At 42.6% G+C, this 15,378-nt stretch overlaps 1 protein-coding gene across 7 annotated transcripts in view; it reads left to right on the top strand.

The window, feature by feature from the left end:
- The window catches only part of eya4 (EYA transcriptional coactivator and phosphatase 4), a 44,023-nt gene that overhangs the window by 20,387 nt on the left and 8,258 nt on the right, over nucleotides 1–15,378 (top strand). For 3 of the 7 annotated variants that reach the window (XM_080490585.1, XM_080490586.1, XM_080490588.1), the window contains 11 exons: nucleotides 1,280–1,329; nucleotides 3,779–3,900; nucleotides 6,697–6,780; nucleotides 7,356–7,433; nucleotides 8,031–8,097; nucleotides 8,214–8,356; nucleotides 9,171–9,314; nucleotides 9,431–9,513; nucleotides 10,891–11,062; nucleotides 12,248–12,384; nucleotides 13,160–13,243. In XM_080490585.1, the coding sequence (XP_080346711.1) occupies nucleotides 1,280–1,329; nucleotides 3,779–3,900; nucleotides 6,697–6,780; nucleotides 7,356–7,433; nucleotides 8,031–8,097; nucleotides 8,214–8,356; nucleotides 9,171–9,314; nucleotides 9,431–9,513; nucleotides 10,891–11,062; nucleotides 12,248–12,384; nucleotides 13,160–13,243 (1,164 nt within the window). The remainder of the gene's footprint in view (nucleotides 1–1,279; nucleotides 1,330–3,778; nucleotides 3,901–6,696; nucleotides 6,781–7,355; nucleotides 7,434–8,030; nucleotides 8,098–8,213; nucleotides 8,357–9,170; nucleotides 9,315–9,430; nucleotides 9,514–10,890; nucleotides 11,063–12,247; nucleotides 12,385–13,159; nucleotides 13,244–15,378) is intronic. The other 4 variants (XM_080490587.1, XM_080490589.1, XM_080490590.1 and 1 more) reach the window with 2 other exon arrangements.

Raw genomic sequence — 15,378 nt, 5'->3', positions numbered from 1 at the left:
CCGGCTCACCTTTGAACCCTGTCTTAAACAGCTAAGTGCTGCTTCTTATTCACTCTCAGCAGGATCCTCTAATCAGAACCATAACACCACACCACAGTCCTCTCTCCACACACACACACACACACACACACACACACACACACACACACACACACACACACACACACACACACACACACACACACACACACACACACACACACACACACACACACACACACACACATACACGTCCTAGTTTCCACATACCTGGAGTTTAGTGACTGCTGAGTCCAGCACTTTTCTCTGTATACTTACCTGTGATTGCGATAATGTGCAAATGACTTGAATATATGCTGCCTGGGTGAGTTTAGCTATCTGTGTGTGGGTTTCCAAGTGCATTTCCATATGTACGTGTGTGTGTGTTTGGCACCCCGCGCGTGCCCTCCACCTCGCCAGTGTGTTGACACAGTGATTATAGGGCAGCTGGTACACATTGGCCCTCGCTCCGCCCTGCATTTACTGTTCTAATTAGTTCCTGTTCCAAATAAGAGCGAGGAATTTTAATAGAAAACCACTGGTCCACCGTCCAACTTCGCATACCCTTACACACACACCGCATCAAGCATAAAACCAGCCTGTGTGTGTGTGTGTGAGTGTGTGAGTGCAGTGAGTGTACGCAGCGGTGGAAAGACACTGTGTGTTTCCTTTCTTCTCCCCCCCCCCGCCCTCTGTTTTGGTAATGAAGTGAAAAGCCCCAATAGTCAGTGATTGACAAGACCAAATGTTTCAGTCGCCACCCAAAGTCAAGGCTCAAGTAAGTGTCCGCAGTGACCCGCTGTATAACCATGGAGAGCAGGCCATGCGCCGTGACCTGACATGACCCGGCCATGACCTTTCAACTCTTAAAGGGTTGAGAAGGGTTCTTGAGTTCACGATGGAAGTGGGTCACGGGTGAGCAAGGAAAAGTCAATATCTGTCACTTAAAGGCCAGTTAACACTTCTGTCAAGGCCGCGGAGATTTATCATGATGTTTGCATTTTGCTTCTTATTAGAATAATAAAAAACAATAATAAGTCAAATAAATAACACAAGATCACTTGTGGGACTTCATCACTCGAGGGAAGAATTTTATTTTCATTTCTTGGAAGTTGCACAAGTTGTCAGACACTGATGTAATCTGGCTGATTCATGAATGCACGTTCATGGGGTTGTTTTATGACACGTTAAGCGCCGGCTCGTGTAACGTGATGTGTTTCATGTGATTGCTAACATTTCTTTTCCTCCTATTTGTGTACAGGTGAAGAAATCACACAGTGAATCTCATGTTCCAGACCCTTCAGACACCAGGTACGCTCCAATGAAAAGTCTTTGCGTGTGTGTGTGTGTGTGTGTGTGTGTGTGTGTGTGTGTGTGTGTGTGTGTGTGTGTGTGTGTGTGTGTGTGTGTGTGTGTGTGTGTGTGTGTGTGTGTGTGTGTGTGTGTGTGTGTGTGTGTGTGTGTGTGTGTGTGTGTTCTATCCTCATGGTGCTGAGAGGTGAGGTTTGGTTGCAGTTGCGAGCAGTGATGAGGTCATCAACACCTCCCAAGACCTTGGTGTCTAAACAACACACACACTTCATACACTCTCTCACACACGCTTCCACGGATGACAAAATATAGCAATTTAGGTCAACGGCCAAGCAAAGTTTTATAAACACAGTAAATCTTAAGGACTTAATGAATAATTTGATTGATCAAGGATCAGAAAAAACTTTTAATTTTAAATTCTCCAGCAACAAATATTCACCAAACAATATTGCTGTCCCATTAAATAAAAGCCATTCATAGTGGACGAGAACATTAAAGATGTCAATTTTGGATTTTCTACCTTTGGTGCACTAATCTATTGTTTATTGATCGATTCAGGAATAAACACTTTTAATTACAACCCTAAATCCGCTGATTTAACATCACACAGTGTGCGGCCCTACATCCCAATAACATGCAGCATATTTTTTCAATGACCAGACATGATGTGAAAACCAGAAAGGAGTTTATGAAACACCAACTCCTGCCATCACCTCCCGAGAGGAGCGAAACGGAGGGAAAGGGGGAAGGAGAAAAAAAAAGAACGAGGAGGGAGACACAATCATTTCCTGCTGTTGAAAGACAAAAGAAATTAGATGGTTGTTGAGTTTTACACACAAGAGGGAGAGAAAACACGAGGCAAAAGAGAGTATTACAACGTATGGTTGTAAAGCCCCTTTAATCTGTATAAGATCTTAACTCGCATGTAGAGCAACTTTTTTTTTCTTCTGTGTAAAAACAGCTTGTGGCCTTTTAACACATGAGAAAGTATTGTTGAATTAAAAACAATGGCCATAGTTTCCCTTCATATACGTGTAAGAAGGTAATAAAAACAAATGGAGAGAAAAAGAGAGTTTATATAAGTGTTTACATATTCTAGCTCTTTTTCACTCTTTTGACTCATCGGCTGAAAGCTTTATTTTTCTACCTGTCAGTGTGACTGTGGGTTGCAGTCATGTGTGGTCATGCTATCTGCCCATAGCGTTGAGATGGCCTGTTTCCTGAACTGCTACACACACACACACACACACACACACACACACACACACACACACACACACACACACACACACACACACACACACACACACACACAAAGCCCGCATTTGTTTGATCCCCCATATCTGTCATTTTTACCTTTGAAGTCTCACACAAGTGCACAAGTGTGACCAACCTGCGGGCAGCATAAGTCAATGAGTCAGGGCGCACGCACACACGCACACACGCACACACGCACACACGCACACACGCACGGTGCAGTTAATGCTCGCGCTGACTCAACGTCAAAACTATGCCTTCCACCGAAAGACATGTCAGATATTGTGGGTTTGCGGCAGCAGCTGTGATGAACAGTCACAAGAGAGTGGTTTACATTGGTTTTCTTACGGTGCACATGCTGGACATTTCATTTCAAACACTTACACGTCTTGACATATTCTGCGGGTGATGAAGAAAACAGTTGTCGTTACGTCGACCAACAAGTTACCCCAAAACGAATAAACAGTATTATCCAAAAGGCTGGTTTCATCTCCATCAAGAGTGGGCATCTTCATTCTGTTCGTGTTTTACTTACTTACTTTCACTTCCAAACACACACACACACACACACACACACACACACACACACACACACACACACACACACACACACACACACACACACACACACACACACACACACACACACACACTCACTCTCAGTTTACCATTACCACCTTGTGTGCTGGTTGGTCCCAGTCATGCATGTGGAACACATTGTAAAACTAAAGCATACTGGCTGGCTGTGGGTTTGTATTGGAGCCCAGAAGAGTGTACACACACACACACACACACACACACACACACACACACACACACACACACACACACACACACACACACACACACACACACACACACAACCACTTCATAAAAAAGCCAGCGGGCCCACAGACAACGTCTAGCGCCTCTGAACACATGCTCAAGTAAGCTAACTGGTGCTGAGAAGCATAAAGTTTACGACTGCGTGTGTGTGTGTGTGTGTGTGTGTGTGTGTGTGTGCGCGTGTGTGATTCCTCTGTGTATATGTCATTGAACATTTGCTGTGGGATCCTAATGTAATATATGGAAGTGGTAAGTTTCCTGCTGTGAGAGCACATTTCTGTCGATCCGCCGCTCGTTCAGTAGTTTCACTTCACCTCGTTTCCTCCCCCCCACCCCCTTCCTCTTTTTCTTTTCTTCCGTCTGTCAGGTCCATGGAAATGCAGGACCTAGCCAGTCCTCATAACCGCGTGGGAGGTGGAGATTCGACGGGCTCAAAGCTGGACAAGAACAACCTCGGCAGCCCCTCCATCACTACCAATGGCACAGGAGGTGAGGAGACACAACCTGTCACAGTGTTTTAGTAGTAATCCTTGTTCTCAATGCAGAATGGTTAGATTTACTCTATGGTGGTGTTTTTAGCTCCTTAATTATTTGAGGGATCTCAAGATTTTATGTCCCTATTTCATTTGTTTGTTGTTCATTAATGACATTGCAAAACTAATAATTGAGTAAAATGTGCTCTATGAATGTGGCCTGCATATGTTATGAAAAGGAGTAAATCTTAGAATTGACTAAAATTGAGATGAGACTGCATCTTTAGATAAATTGGGAATAATAAATACGAAATTCTCAGATGTATGTTTAGCTCTTCATCACTTATATTTACCAAACTTTTGGGTTTGACACAGATCAGGGAGAATAATCATTTGAAATGAGATGAAAGAGCAAATTTTCTTTCTAAACTCTGGAAAGCGCCTTATTAATACAACGACAGCTCAAAACCTTGTCCTACGATTTGATAATGTCCAGAGAAATATAACAAATATTAAGCATCTCCATTGTGAATTTATTGTCTGTCATCTAAACTGCAGCCCAGGCCCACGGCACATATTGAAACTCGCTTTGGGTAAAAAGCATTTTAACGAGTGTAATGCAATGTAATGAAATCTACTGCAAAATCATCGGTCCAAAGGATTGCAGAGATAAATACTTTTCAGGAATTTATAGAACACACACACACACACACACACACACACACACACACACACACACACACACACACATACACGCGTGTGCCTGCTGGCACGCGGTGCTTCAGTAAACCGCTGGAGAATGTGTGTAAACACAAGGCAAAGCACTTTTTCTCTCCTCCACTAACTGCCTGACGGTGTGTGTGTGTGTGTGTGTGTGTGTGTGTGTGTGTGTGTGTGTGTGTGTGTGTGTGTGTGTGTGTGTGTGTGTGTGTGTGTGTGTGTGTGTGTGTGTGTGTGTGTGTGTGTGTGTCCCAGTATATATGTATGTTTGAGCACAAGCCCAAACTCCCACTGGAAACTATTTCCTCTACAAGAGCATTAAAGCATCACTGCTCTCTCAGTTGTCAACACCAGCGAGCCTCCTCCTCTCTTTCTCTTCCCTTTGTCCTGATCTCTTCTTCTCTCTTCTTCTCACTCTCTTTCTCTCTACATTTGCCTTTCCACATTCATCTTCTCCCCTCCGTCACCCTTGATCTCCTTCTCACTCGTTCTCTGTCCTCTGGAATCGGTTGTGACAGGCTCGTTTGATGTAACTTCATGTAGAGCTTTTATTGAGCCTTTCTTTGATCTGTTGCTCATTTAATAGCCAGTGGAAAGCACTTTCTTCTTTTTTTTTTTTTTCTTTTACAGTAATGTCATGGAAAAAGTGAGATGCCGCATTTTAGTCAACTTAAAGTGTCAAAGGACACACAGTCAGAGAAAATAGTTATTCTCGGGGTGGACTAACAGCAAACACAGACCATATTAGAGCACACTCAATCATTTTTTTGATGAGCTCACAGCTAATGGTTAAAGCAGACAGGGCCAGGACTACACACTCGCAGCCAAAACAAACTACATACCCAACATTCCCCTCACCTGACATCAGCCAGTGCTCAGGCCTCAGGGCCATCTCCATAGCAATCCATTTGTCTTCATTACAGCTTCTCCAGTGGGTTGAATTGCTCCCTGAAGGGATTAATGAAGTTGTCCTGAATTAAATGGACCTCTCAAATGGTTGCTGTGATGAGTTTTATGGTCGGCGAAAACGGAACTGAAAAACAGCATCAAGTGTTTACTGGGGGGGGGTGTCCGTCAACATTTCCACTTGAAATAATAATTTTATAGTCGGTGTAACAGGTCCCACATAGGAGAAGAACTAAACAGTATATAATCTAAAAATGGCCTCTGCAGTACCTCACACCCTCAACCATGCAAGATAAACAATTTTAGAGCGTCGAGCTGCAATGAAATGCAAATACTATGTACTACAGTATGTTCTCAGTAGCTGCGTTTACATGGTTTACTGTTAATCTCGTCGAATTCTTTCTGATTTTAGGATCAGATTACATGAACAGTGAATAAAGTAATTGGAACGTTGTACCAGTTCATATGCACCAAGATGGGACACGATTCATTTCAGTGGCTCAATCCCATAACGCTTTGCACTGTGACACGCACACAGAATCCCGCAAGCTTTTCAACTATCTCAAAGTATTTTGATATGTTTAAAACAATTGTTGTTTCCTACACTGACCAGTTGTGCTTTGCTCCCGTCATCGTTTTCAAAACACCGAGTGTATGGGGTCACGTCATGATGTCAGTTGAGCCTTTCTGTGTAGAGTTTGCATGAATGTGTGTGTGTGTGTGTGTGTGTGTGTGTTTGTCCCATGTACTACATTTCCTTTCACAGTCCAAAAATATACATTTCAGGTAATTGGTGATTGTCCAGCAGTGTGATAGGCATGAATGTGAGTGTGTGTGGTTGTCTCTATTTGTTTTGATAAAGCAGTATGGAGGATGTAAAGTATGTGAAAACTGCAAAGTGTACATTTTAGCTTTATACACTTTCTAAATAGCGAACTATGCTTAAAATGACACGTTGACTATCTTTGATCTGAGATCTGAAGGTGCTGCTTGACAGATGTTTCGCCTCTTAATGTCTGGTAACAAACGTTGTTAACCATTTGTTGACACAAAAGGAAGAAATGAAGTATCTCGATATATGTCCCGAATGTAAAACAACTTCTTTTCAAAATGGCCATAAATGTGAGACCTGCATGGCTCTCGGTGCCTCGGATCCTCACCACCTTCCCACCTTGCACCCCTATAGGTGAGAGCATGACCGTTCTAAACACGGCTGATTGGCTGTTGGGCTGCAGCAGCCCGCCCCCTGCCCAAGGCTCCAAGGACTATGGTACAGAGGTGCATGTGTGTGAATCCAATACCAAGAATTCAAAGAATATTTACATTCGATGCAGAAGGGGGTGGCTTTGTGTAGTTTTAGCTGGTTGATGATATTTTATTTTTCTTACCGTATCTGCTCTGATTTATTTTTGATTTGCTGTGACGTTGTTTCTGCTTGTGTGACTTTCTGACAGCGTGTGTGGAGTTCATATATATTTGCAGGGTTCCCACCAGTCAAAGACTCTCACAGGGCGAAGGAAGCAAATATCAGGGGAAATCTGCCAACGGATTACCTTCCATGATCATATATTTTAGTTTAATTGTTCCATTTGATGGTTTTCATACTTTCCCTGACCTCACAAATGATATTTTGTGAGGTGGAGTAAAACCTTTAAGGCATAGTCGTATTCAAAGTTGTGGAATTCAATAGCGATGGGAACCCTGCACACAACATGTCGCTCACATGCAGGAAGTGCATGGTAGTTTTCTGCTTTTTATGCAGTAAGTTTTGTTTGGCGTGTGAGTGTGATGGAACGCCTGACCGACAGCTTACCCTAACACTGATCCTTTCCCCTCTCCTTTAAGTGAAAACAGAGCCTATGAACAACAGCGATACAGTCACTACGACAGGCGACACAGCACTGGACACATACGCAGGCTCAGGTAACGCACATGCTTCAGCTTTTTGGGCTCAGATTTAACGCGTGTCGCGCTCCACCGTTTCATCCATTCGAGCTTCGTGCTCGGTCCCCTGAAAGCTTTCGTTCACTGTCCTTGGATTGCATCATCAAAGACTGGCAGAGAGACGAGAGAGAGGGAGAAAGACACTTTTACACTTGTCTTCGGGGTTTTTTTTTTCATTTTTTTCGACTGGCGCACAGCTCCAGCCCCTTCACAAAACAACACACACTAAATCATTACGTAAAACAGAGGGTTTAGAAGCAGCAGGGTGTTTGTCAGGCCGCAGCTCTGACATCTCAATGACCACAAACAGACATTGTGTTTTACTATGAGGCCCGCCTAAAGGGCTTTCATGGACTACAGTACTCTCCAAAGGGGAAAACTTGGCTCCCTTCCATTCAAAATGCTTCAAATTATGTTTACTGGAACAGCGTTTGAGCCCGAATAAGCTGGAGGCCTTGAATTGTGCTCCTCGGGAGTGGTTTTTGTTGAATGTGAGAGAAAACAGAACACTTCACTTGACACCATCCGTAACCTATTTCTGCCTTGTTGTGTCTGATTATTTTTGCTGTTTTTTAGTAATCACCAGCAGTGGGTATAGCCCTCGTTCAGCCCACCAGTACTCTCCCCCCCTCTACCCGTCCAAGTAAGTCTAATTTTATATCTGCGCTTATTTCAGCCTTCCCCCAATCAAATGAGCTCCATTGTGCCGCGATTCCCCGCGGCTTCACCTCACCTGTCCGCTTCCACCTGTTCCCTCAGGCCCTACCCTCACATCCTGTCCACACCAGCCGCTCCTCCAATGCCGACGTACGCTGGCCAGCCTCAGTTCAGCAGCATGCAGCAGTCGTCCGTCTATACCGCTTACTCCCAGACAGGCCAGGCTTACGGACTGTCCACCTACGGTATCTAGACATACGCCGAAAACACACATTGCTTCCCTCACTAACACTCATACACATACATGTAAATACAGAATTGATGGCAGGAGTGTTTTTATTTTTATTTTTTTAAACTAACAATGATGAATTGATCTTGGTCAGAGAATCCATAAAATGAGTGGCTGCTTTTGCAACGAATCTCCTTCTTGCATTTAATTATGTATTTCAGCTGAGAATACATAGAAATAAATTTAGAACTGTATGCTCTCAAAATGCATTGCGTTCATAATACTAAAGCAATTTCAAACATTGTCATCGAGTGGCTAGTCAGTCATTTACAGAATATTTTATCAGTTCTACTTGATATTTTCAATAAAGTGTAAAATGAAAAAAGAAAAGATTGTGTTAATTTTTTCAGTTTTACATTTTCCAACAAAGTATAAATAGGAACTGGAGATAATGCTGCTATTTTATTGTGACAGAAAAGGGATATAAGTTTTTAATCAAATAGATTTTTTAGACATTATTCATCAGCCTCTTAAAGTTGACGTTTAACAAGTATTTCTTGGTATGCCCTCTGGGGGCTTGTGTGTGCATATTTTGAGAAAAGGAAACATTATTGGATGTCATCTTTATTGAAGGTTAAAGACAGAATTCAAACAGTGTTTGATCTATTCTTTTCATTAAAAATACAGAAAATACATTCGTCTCGTACATTTTTATTTTATTATGCAATTCTTTTCTGAATTTAAACCAACAGCGCATCCATACACAGTGCAAACACGGCGTACAGATGCTTGGACTGTAATGCCAATGTTATTTTTTTCCTCTGTCCCAGACCTCGGTGTGATGCTTCCAGGCATTAAGACAGAGAGCGGCCTGGCCCAGAGTCAGTCGCCTCTGCAGACGGGCCTCAGCTACAGCCCCGGCTTCACCACACCTCAGCCTGGACAGACTGCCTACTCACCCTATCAGATGCCAGGTCAGAACGGACGGTCATGCATTATTTTGGTCAGCTGGAAAAGACGTTACCTTAAAACACTGCAAACACAACATTACAATTCGACCAGTTTTTTTAGTTTTTTTTCCATTCCTCAGGATCAAGCTTCACTCCTTCCTCGGGCCTCTATGCCACCAATAACTCAGTGTCCAACCCCGCCAACTACACTGCCACACAGCAGGTATGGATCTGCCTCTGAGTGGAGTGAGTGCATTAATGTGTGATGGTCAGTAAAATACTACAACTCATTAGAATGAATTGAACCAACAGCTTCGCTCAGAGTAAAACCAGTGTATTTATTCTCGCTATTTTGGTTCAGTTTAAAAAAAAGAGTTTTTTTGTTTGTTTTTTTGTCATTGTAGCAGTATTTGGGACCAGAAATTATTTTCCCGTCACGCATCTGAGCAGCTTCCCTCATTCGAGAGAGCTTTAAGAAATAAAACATGATTACGCTGCGACCTTGCAACAGCAAGAAAAAAAAAAAAAAAAAAAAACTTGGGAGAGAAACACATAATTAGTCTCTGTGAAAGAGTGTTTTGTTCTGAGTATTTCCCTATGTCTATATGATGAATTGTATTGTGGTAGTAAACTGCTTAAAGGGGGATTTTAATGTCTCGCTATGATAGATGTGGCTGTTTACAGGAAGAAAGTGAAGGTTTGGCTCATGTGGGTGGATTAGGGGAAATTGTGTGTGTGTGTGTGTGTGTGTGTGTGTGTGTGTGTGTGTGTGTGTGTGTGTGTGTGTGTGTGTGTGTGTGTGTGTGTGTGTGTGTGTGTGTGTGTGTGTGTGTGTGTGTGTGTGTGTGTGTGTGTGTGTGTGTGTGTGTGTACTCCTATTCCTCATGTTCCATGGACATAAATCTGTTCAAACAGCCACACTGTGAGGACGACAACAAGTCTTCATCATGTGGATCACTAACTTTTTGTAAAAATACCTGGTTAAGGGTTAGTTTGAAGATAGTATAGCTGAAGAAAATCTCTATAATAATAATGCAAGCCAATGCTTCTATCTCTGATGTAATGGAAACAGAAATGCGAACGAATGGATATGACTTTAAAAAAGGCAAGAAACTGAAAACTGTTTGTACAACTGTGCACGTTTGTGTGTGCGTGTGTGTGTGTGTGTGTGTGTGTGTGTGTGTGTGTGTGTGTGTGTGTGTGTGTGTGTGTGTGTGTGTGTGTGTGTGTGTGTGTGTGTGTGTGTGTGTGTGTGTGTGTGTGTGTGTGTGTATACATTCACGTGGTATGCAGCAGTTTATAAGGACTCCTGGAGATGGACGTAGTGACAGGTTTAGAGAGCAGACTCATAAAAGCGTCCATCTCTACCGGGTCAGTAAAAAGCAGCAGCACAAGGCTTTAATTGTTTCAGAGATATAAAATACAGAATAGAGGGGATAAAAGATTAGAGAAATAAGAAGGTATGTTTGTAAAAGGAAAAAAAAATAAAAAATTGTCCTCAGAGGTTTGTACTGACAACATCTTCATTTCCCTGACTCTTGTTGTCTCCGTTCTTTCAGTTTGTCTTAACCGCTCACGATTCTTGTTGTTTTTCCCGCAGGATTATCCATCATACACGTTTGGCCAAAACCAGTATGCCCAGTATTATTCCGCTTCCACTTACGGGCCATATATGACCTCCAACAACGTGGACGGTACAGGCTCCACGGCGGCCTACCAGCTGCAGGATCCCGCCCCTGCCATAACCGGACAGGCTGCTGAGCTTCACCCAGGTTTGTGTTAAAACACAGCTTACAATGAAACTGTTGAAGTTACCAACACTTCAGTCCAGTTCTAACCTCGTAAATTGTGGGTTCTCAATCTTGTACAATATCTAAAAATAACATTTTGTGTAGTTAAAAAACGCTCTTTGGGCCGTGATGAAGTACAGGAAGTAACTTTAGACGAGGGCCATCGTTACATGGCATCTTGCTCTCTAATTGGAAAATCAGCGAGTGTTTACATTAACCTCGGAGGCTTTCATTAAATCACGTTGAATATTGCGCTTTACTTAAGAGAAAATGGGGAAAGCTGAAAATAAGAGCTGGAGTGTACCCGTGCATATAGGAATATGGCTCCACAGTCAACTTTTCTGTGTCTTTTTTTTTTTTCTCCAGTTTTTCTTAGGTTTATCTTGGCTCAAATTCAGAAAGCCTGATTAAAGGAGCTTATCATTCTTCCTGTCACTCGCACTTTCCCTCTTGCTGCCTTTCTCACTTTTTCCTCGCTGGCTCTTTTTCTCTCTCCCAGAGTTATAGTCGGTATCTGTTTTTTTGTCACTCACGTTCTGTTTGTGTCTTTATCCACCCCCTCTCTCCCTTTCTGCCTGATTGAGACATAACAATATGAGAGCCGAAACCCAGAGTCTGGTTCTAGTTACCACGCGGTGGTGGGAGCATATGGCATTAGGGGAGTGTGTGCGCTCGCAAGAATGTGTGTGTGTGTGTGTGTGTGCGCGCGCGCGCGCTCTCCGTATGCTCCTGCAGAATATTGTATGTACAGTATCTCTGCTCGAGGCATCAGATTACCTAACCTGTTTAATTTATTGCACTGTTCCATCTTTCCCCTCCTCTGGTAAAACCGTACATGTGCATGTTATCATGACTCAGTCGCAGTGCCGGCGTGACTTTTGTTTACATTTCTTACTTGCGTTTAAGTTGATCTGTCATGCCAATTACCTTGAATTATTAAGCCTGACAAGACGGCTTATTACTGTACAAAGCCTGAATTATTGCTCTTCCTGAAGTGGATACAACTCGAAAGCACCTGTGGGATCTGCTCAGACCACATCATTACTATCGGCACAATGCGGCGAATGTAGTTTGTGATTGCTTGTGCAAGTTTTCAGACAGATATTTGATCACTACTAAATTTTAAAATGTTTCAAATGGCCTGCCTGTGTTTATATACACTCTTAGGGGACTTTGATACAGTCCAGAGCCCTTCCACGCCCATCAAAGAGCTCGATGACCGAGCCTGCCGGAGTGGGGGGTCCAAGTCTCGGGGCAGGGGCCGCAAAAACAACCCCTCCCCTCCCCCTGATAGTGACCTGGAGGTAAGAGACCTAAAAACACACTCTGACAGAGCACTTAGAGCGCCGACTGAATATTCCATTCAACCCTCGGTGGATATATTGGTATTCTCTTTGATCTTAAGCCACGCTGTTCACTGTCGTCTCAAAATACGAGTGCAGAGAGGCTCGTACAGATGTCTCTGTCCTCACGGGCACGCATTTACATATTGTTGTAACTCCACGTGTGGGAAGAAAGTTTTTCATCACTGTATTCATGTAAACTTTTTATGCACCTAGTTAAGATTTTCTCCTTAAACATTGGAACCCACATATTCCTTTTTCACCAAAAACAAATTTGTTTTAATTCACGAATGCATTTGAAAGGAATTGTCGATTCTTTCGGAGCATGATACGTCCTCACGACATCCAGAGTGATTTAAACCATAATGGATGAGCAATCACAAACGATTATCCCAATTTAGATTCATAGATGTCCTTTGTGTGTGAGAGGGTATATTAAGATAAGAACTTTTGCATCCTGTGTTGTTGAACTTGTAGTTCAATCTTCAGATTCAGAGCAGCATTTCCTATTTAGAAGGAAACGTTGTGTTGAGGAGCAGGAATATTAGTTACCATCCATATTTGTTTTTTTTAACTTAACCATGAGTGCAGAATCCGTATTTGTCCTTTTACTAGATTTGTTCTCCTAAGTATCTTTACTTGAACAATACACACACTTCAGCCTGCTCAGATGTAACATATCTGAAAAAATTCAACACTCATTGTCCCTCTCTTCTTTCTGTCTTTCGCTCCACAGAGGGTGTTTGTGTGGGATCTGGATGAGACCATCATTGTCTTCCACTCTCTGCTCACAGGCTCCTATGCACAGAAATATGGAAAGGTAAGACCGCGCTGCCGCCGTCTACCTCGGACTGCTGTTTCCTTCCTGGTTCATGTTCAGTGCGCACACTCGTTCAAAGAAAGACTCGCGACTTCAACCTGACTGGATTAAAGGAGCGATGATAGATCGCAAAGTCAAATGTTTTTATATCACGTCACGTCAAACAAATCTGATATATCTGTGGAACTGACCCACAACATGGCAACAAAATCTAGATATCACAGGCAAACCTCTGAGGATTGCCTCCAACAGATGGGAAAAATCTGTTCTTTTTGCACTGTTACACCGACCAAAACATGCAATAATATTATCATTTTCATGAAGCGTTCATCTGATCCGAGAGGTTCAATAATGCAGCATGTCGTACCAATCCTACCATAAGTGACTTATATCTAAAAATCCCATGTCTAAAAGCAGGTACCATTATCTTGTTCTGCTAATTGTACTGAAGAGGATGGTGAAATGAAGGAGCTGAGAGTCATAAATAAGAGAAGCAACGAAGGGAGGCGTCGGCTTTGGAGGCTGATGATGCTGCTACAATGCACACGGACATTTTTGCTGCAAACATTCCAGAGTGATGTAAGATATTCCGGTAATGGGGATTTCCTGATGAGAGTTTTGTAAATGAACAGAAACCAGTGAGTTTGTGTGTGGGAGTAGAGAGAGAGGCCAGTTCAGCTGAGAATTCTGATTCAACTCCATTCCAATTTTTTTATTTTTTTATATAGTGCAAATAATAACATAGTCATCTCAAGGCGCTGTTACAGAGGAACACCCAACTGTTCCACTTGAGCAAGCGGAGGCAACAGTGGAAAGGAAAAACAAGATTTTACCAGGAGGAAACCTGCAGAACCAGAGGGAGGCGGCTGGATGCTGTTCCGGTTGGGGCTACAGGACAGACAGAGGGGATAGAGAGGAGGGGGACAGGACAGAGACAGCAAGTAAACAAACAGATTGTCATAAGAAAGCAGGCTAATCCACTCGCTGCAGCAAGAGGCTCAGATCACAAACTCACAGTTCCACTGGCAGAAATACCACACGAACGTACAGAGAGAGAGAGAGAGAGAGAGAGAGAGAACACAGACTACAGGAGAGAAACAGAATGTGAGCTACATGTCCCGGTGAAATATGAACGTACGGAGAGTGAAAAAAGAAAGAGGCTGAGTGCAGGTCTCCAACAGACTAAACTTATAGCAGCTTCACTGGGAAACGGTCCAGAGTGGCCTGAACCAGCCCGAAGCTTTATCAAATAAATAAAGTCTTGAACCTAACCTAACCTTAAAAGTAGAGACCGCATCAGCCTCAATGACTGAAACTGGGAGCTGCTTCCACATGAGAGGAGCCTGAAAGCTGAAAGCTCCACCTCCCGTTCTACACCCTGATAACAGGGAATTACAATAGTCTAACCCAGAAGTAACAAGTGCCTGGATTCATTTCTCAGAGTCACTCTGAGTCATCATGTTTGAGACATTATGCAGGTAAAAGAACGCAGTCCTGCAGACGTGTTTAATGTGGGAGTTGAAGGATTAAGTCCGGGTCAAAAATAATTCCTCGCAGTGGTACTGGAGGTCAAAGCAATAACATCCAGTGGTACTACTGTATATGTTTGGATAAGTTCTCTTTCAAATGTTTTGGGCCAAATATAGTGCGTTATGTTTTATCTGAGTTCAGGAGCAGAACATTACGGCTCATCCAAGCCTTTATGTCTTTAAGAAAATCTTTTGGTTTCAGAATGTTGATCAGTATAATCTGGTTTCATAGAGAAATAGATTTGTGTATTATGGTTGTTTATCTTCTAGGCATTTGAAGTTAATGGAGCCAATAATATTCCTGACAGGAAGCATATACAATGTAAAAAGTATGGGTCCTAATATAGAACCGTGTGGAACTCCATGTTTAACTTTAGTCAAAAATTATAGTAGTTTTAACTTTAGAAATCAGTTTGTCGTCGTACCTTTAATCCTGATGACATGTGCCGGTCTCTGTAGTGGGATGTTGAATGAATGAATGAATGAATAAATTGTTTATTTCTGGTCATTATTCACTACAGAGAAAATACAGCATGTTTTAATCTATAGTATCAAATGCAGCACTGAGATCCAACAGGATAAGAACAGAGACTTGAATTTGTTGAA

This window comes from Lipophrys pholis (assembly GCF_963383615.2).
Source record: "Lipophrys pholis genome assembly, chromosome: 21".
NCBI classification, from domain to species: domain Eukaryota; kingdom Metazoa; phylum Chordata; class Actinopteri; order Blenniiformes; family Blenniidae; genus Lipophrys; species Lipophrys pholis.
The sequence above is the reverse complement of the archived record's forward strand: the minus strand, read 5'-3'. Positions and strand labels throughout refer to the sequence as shown.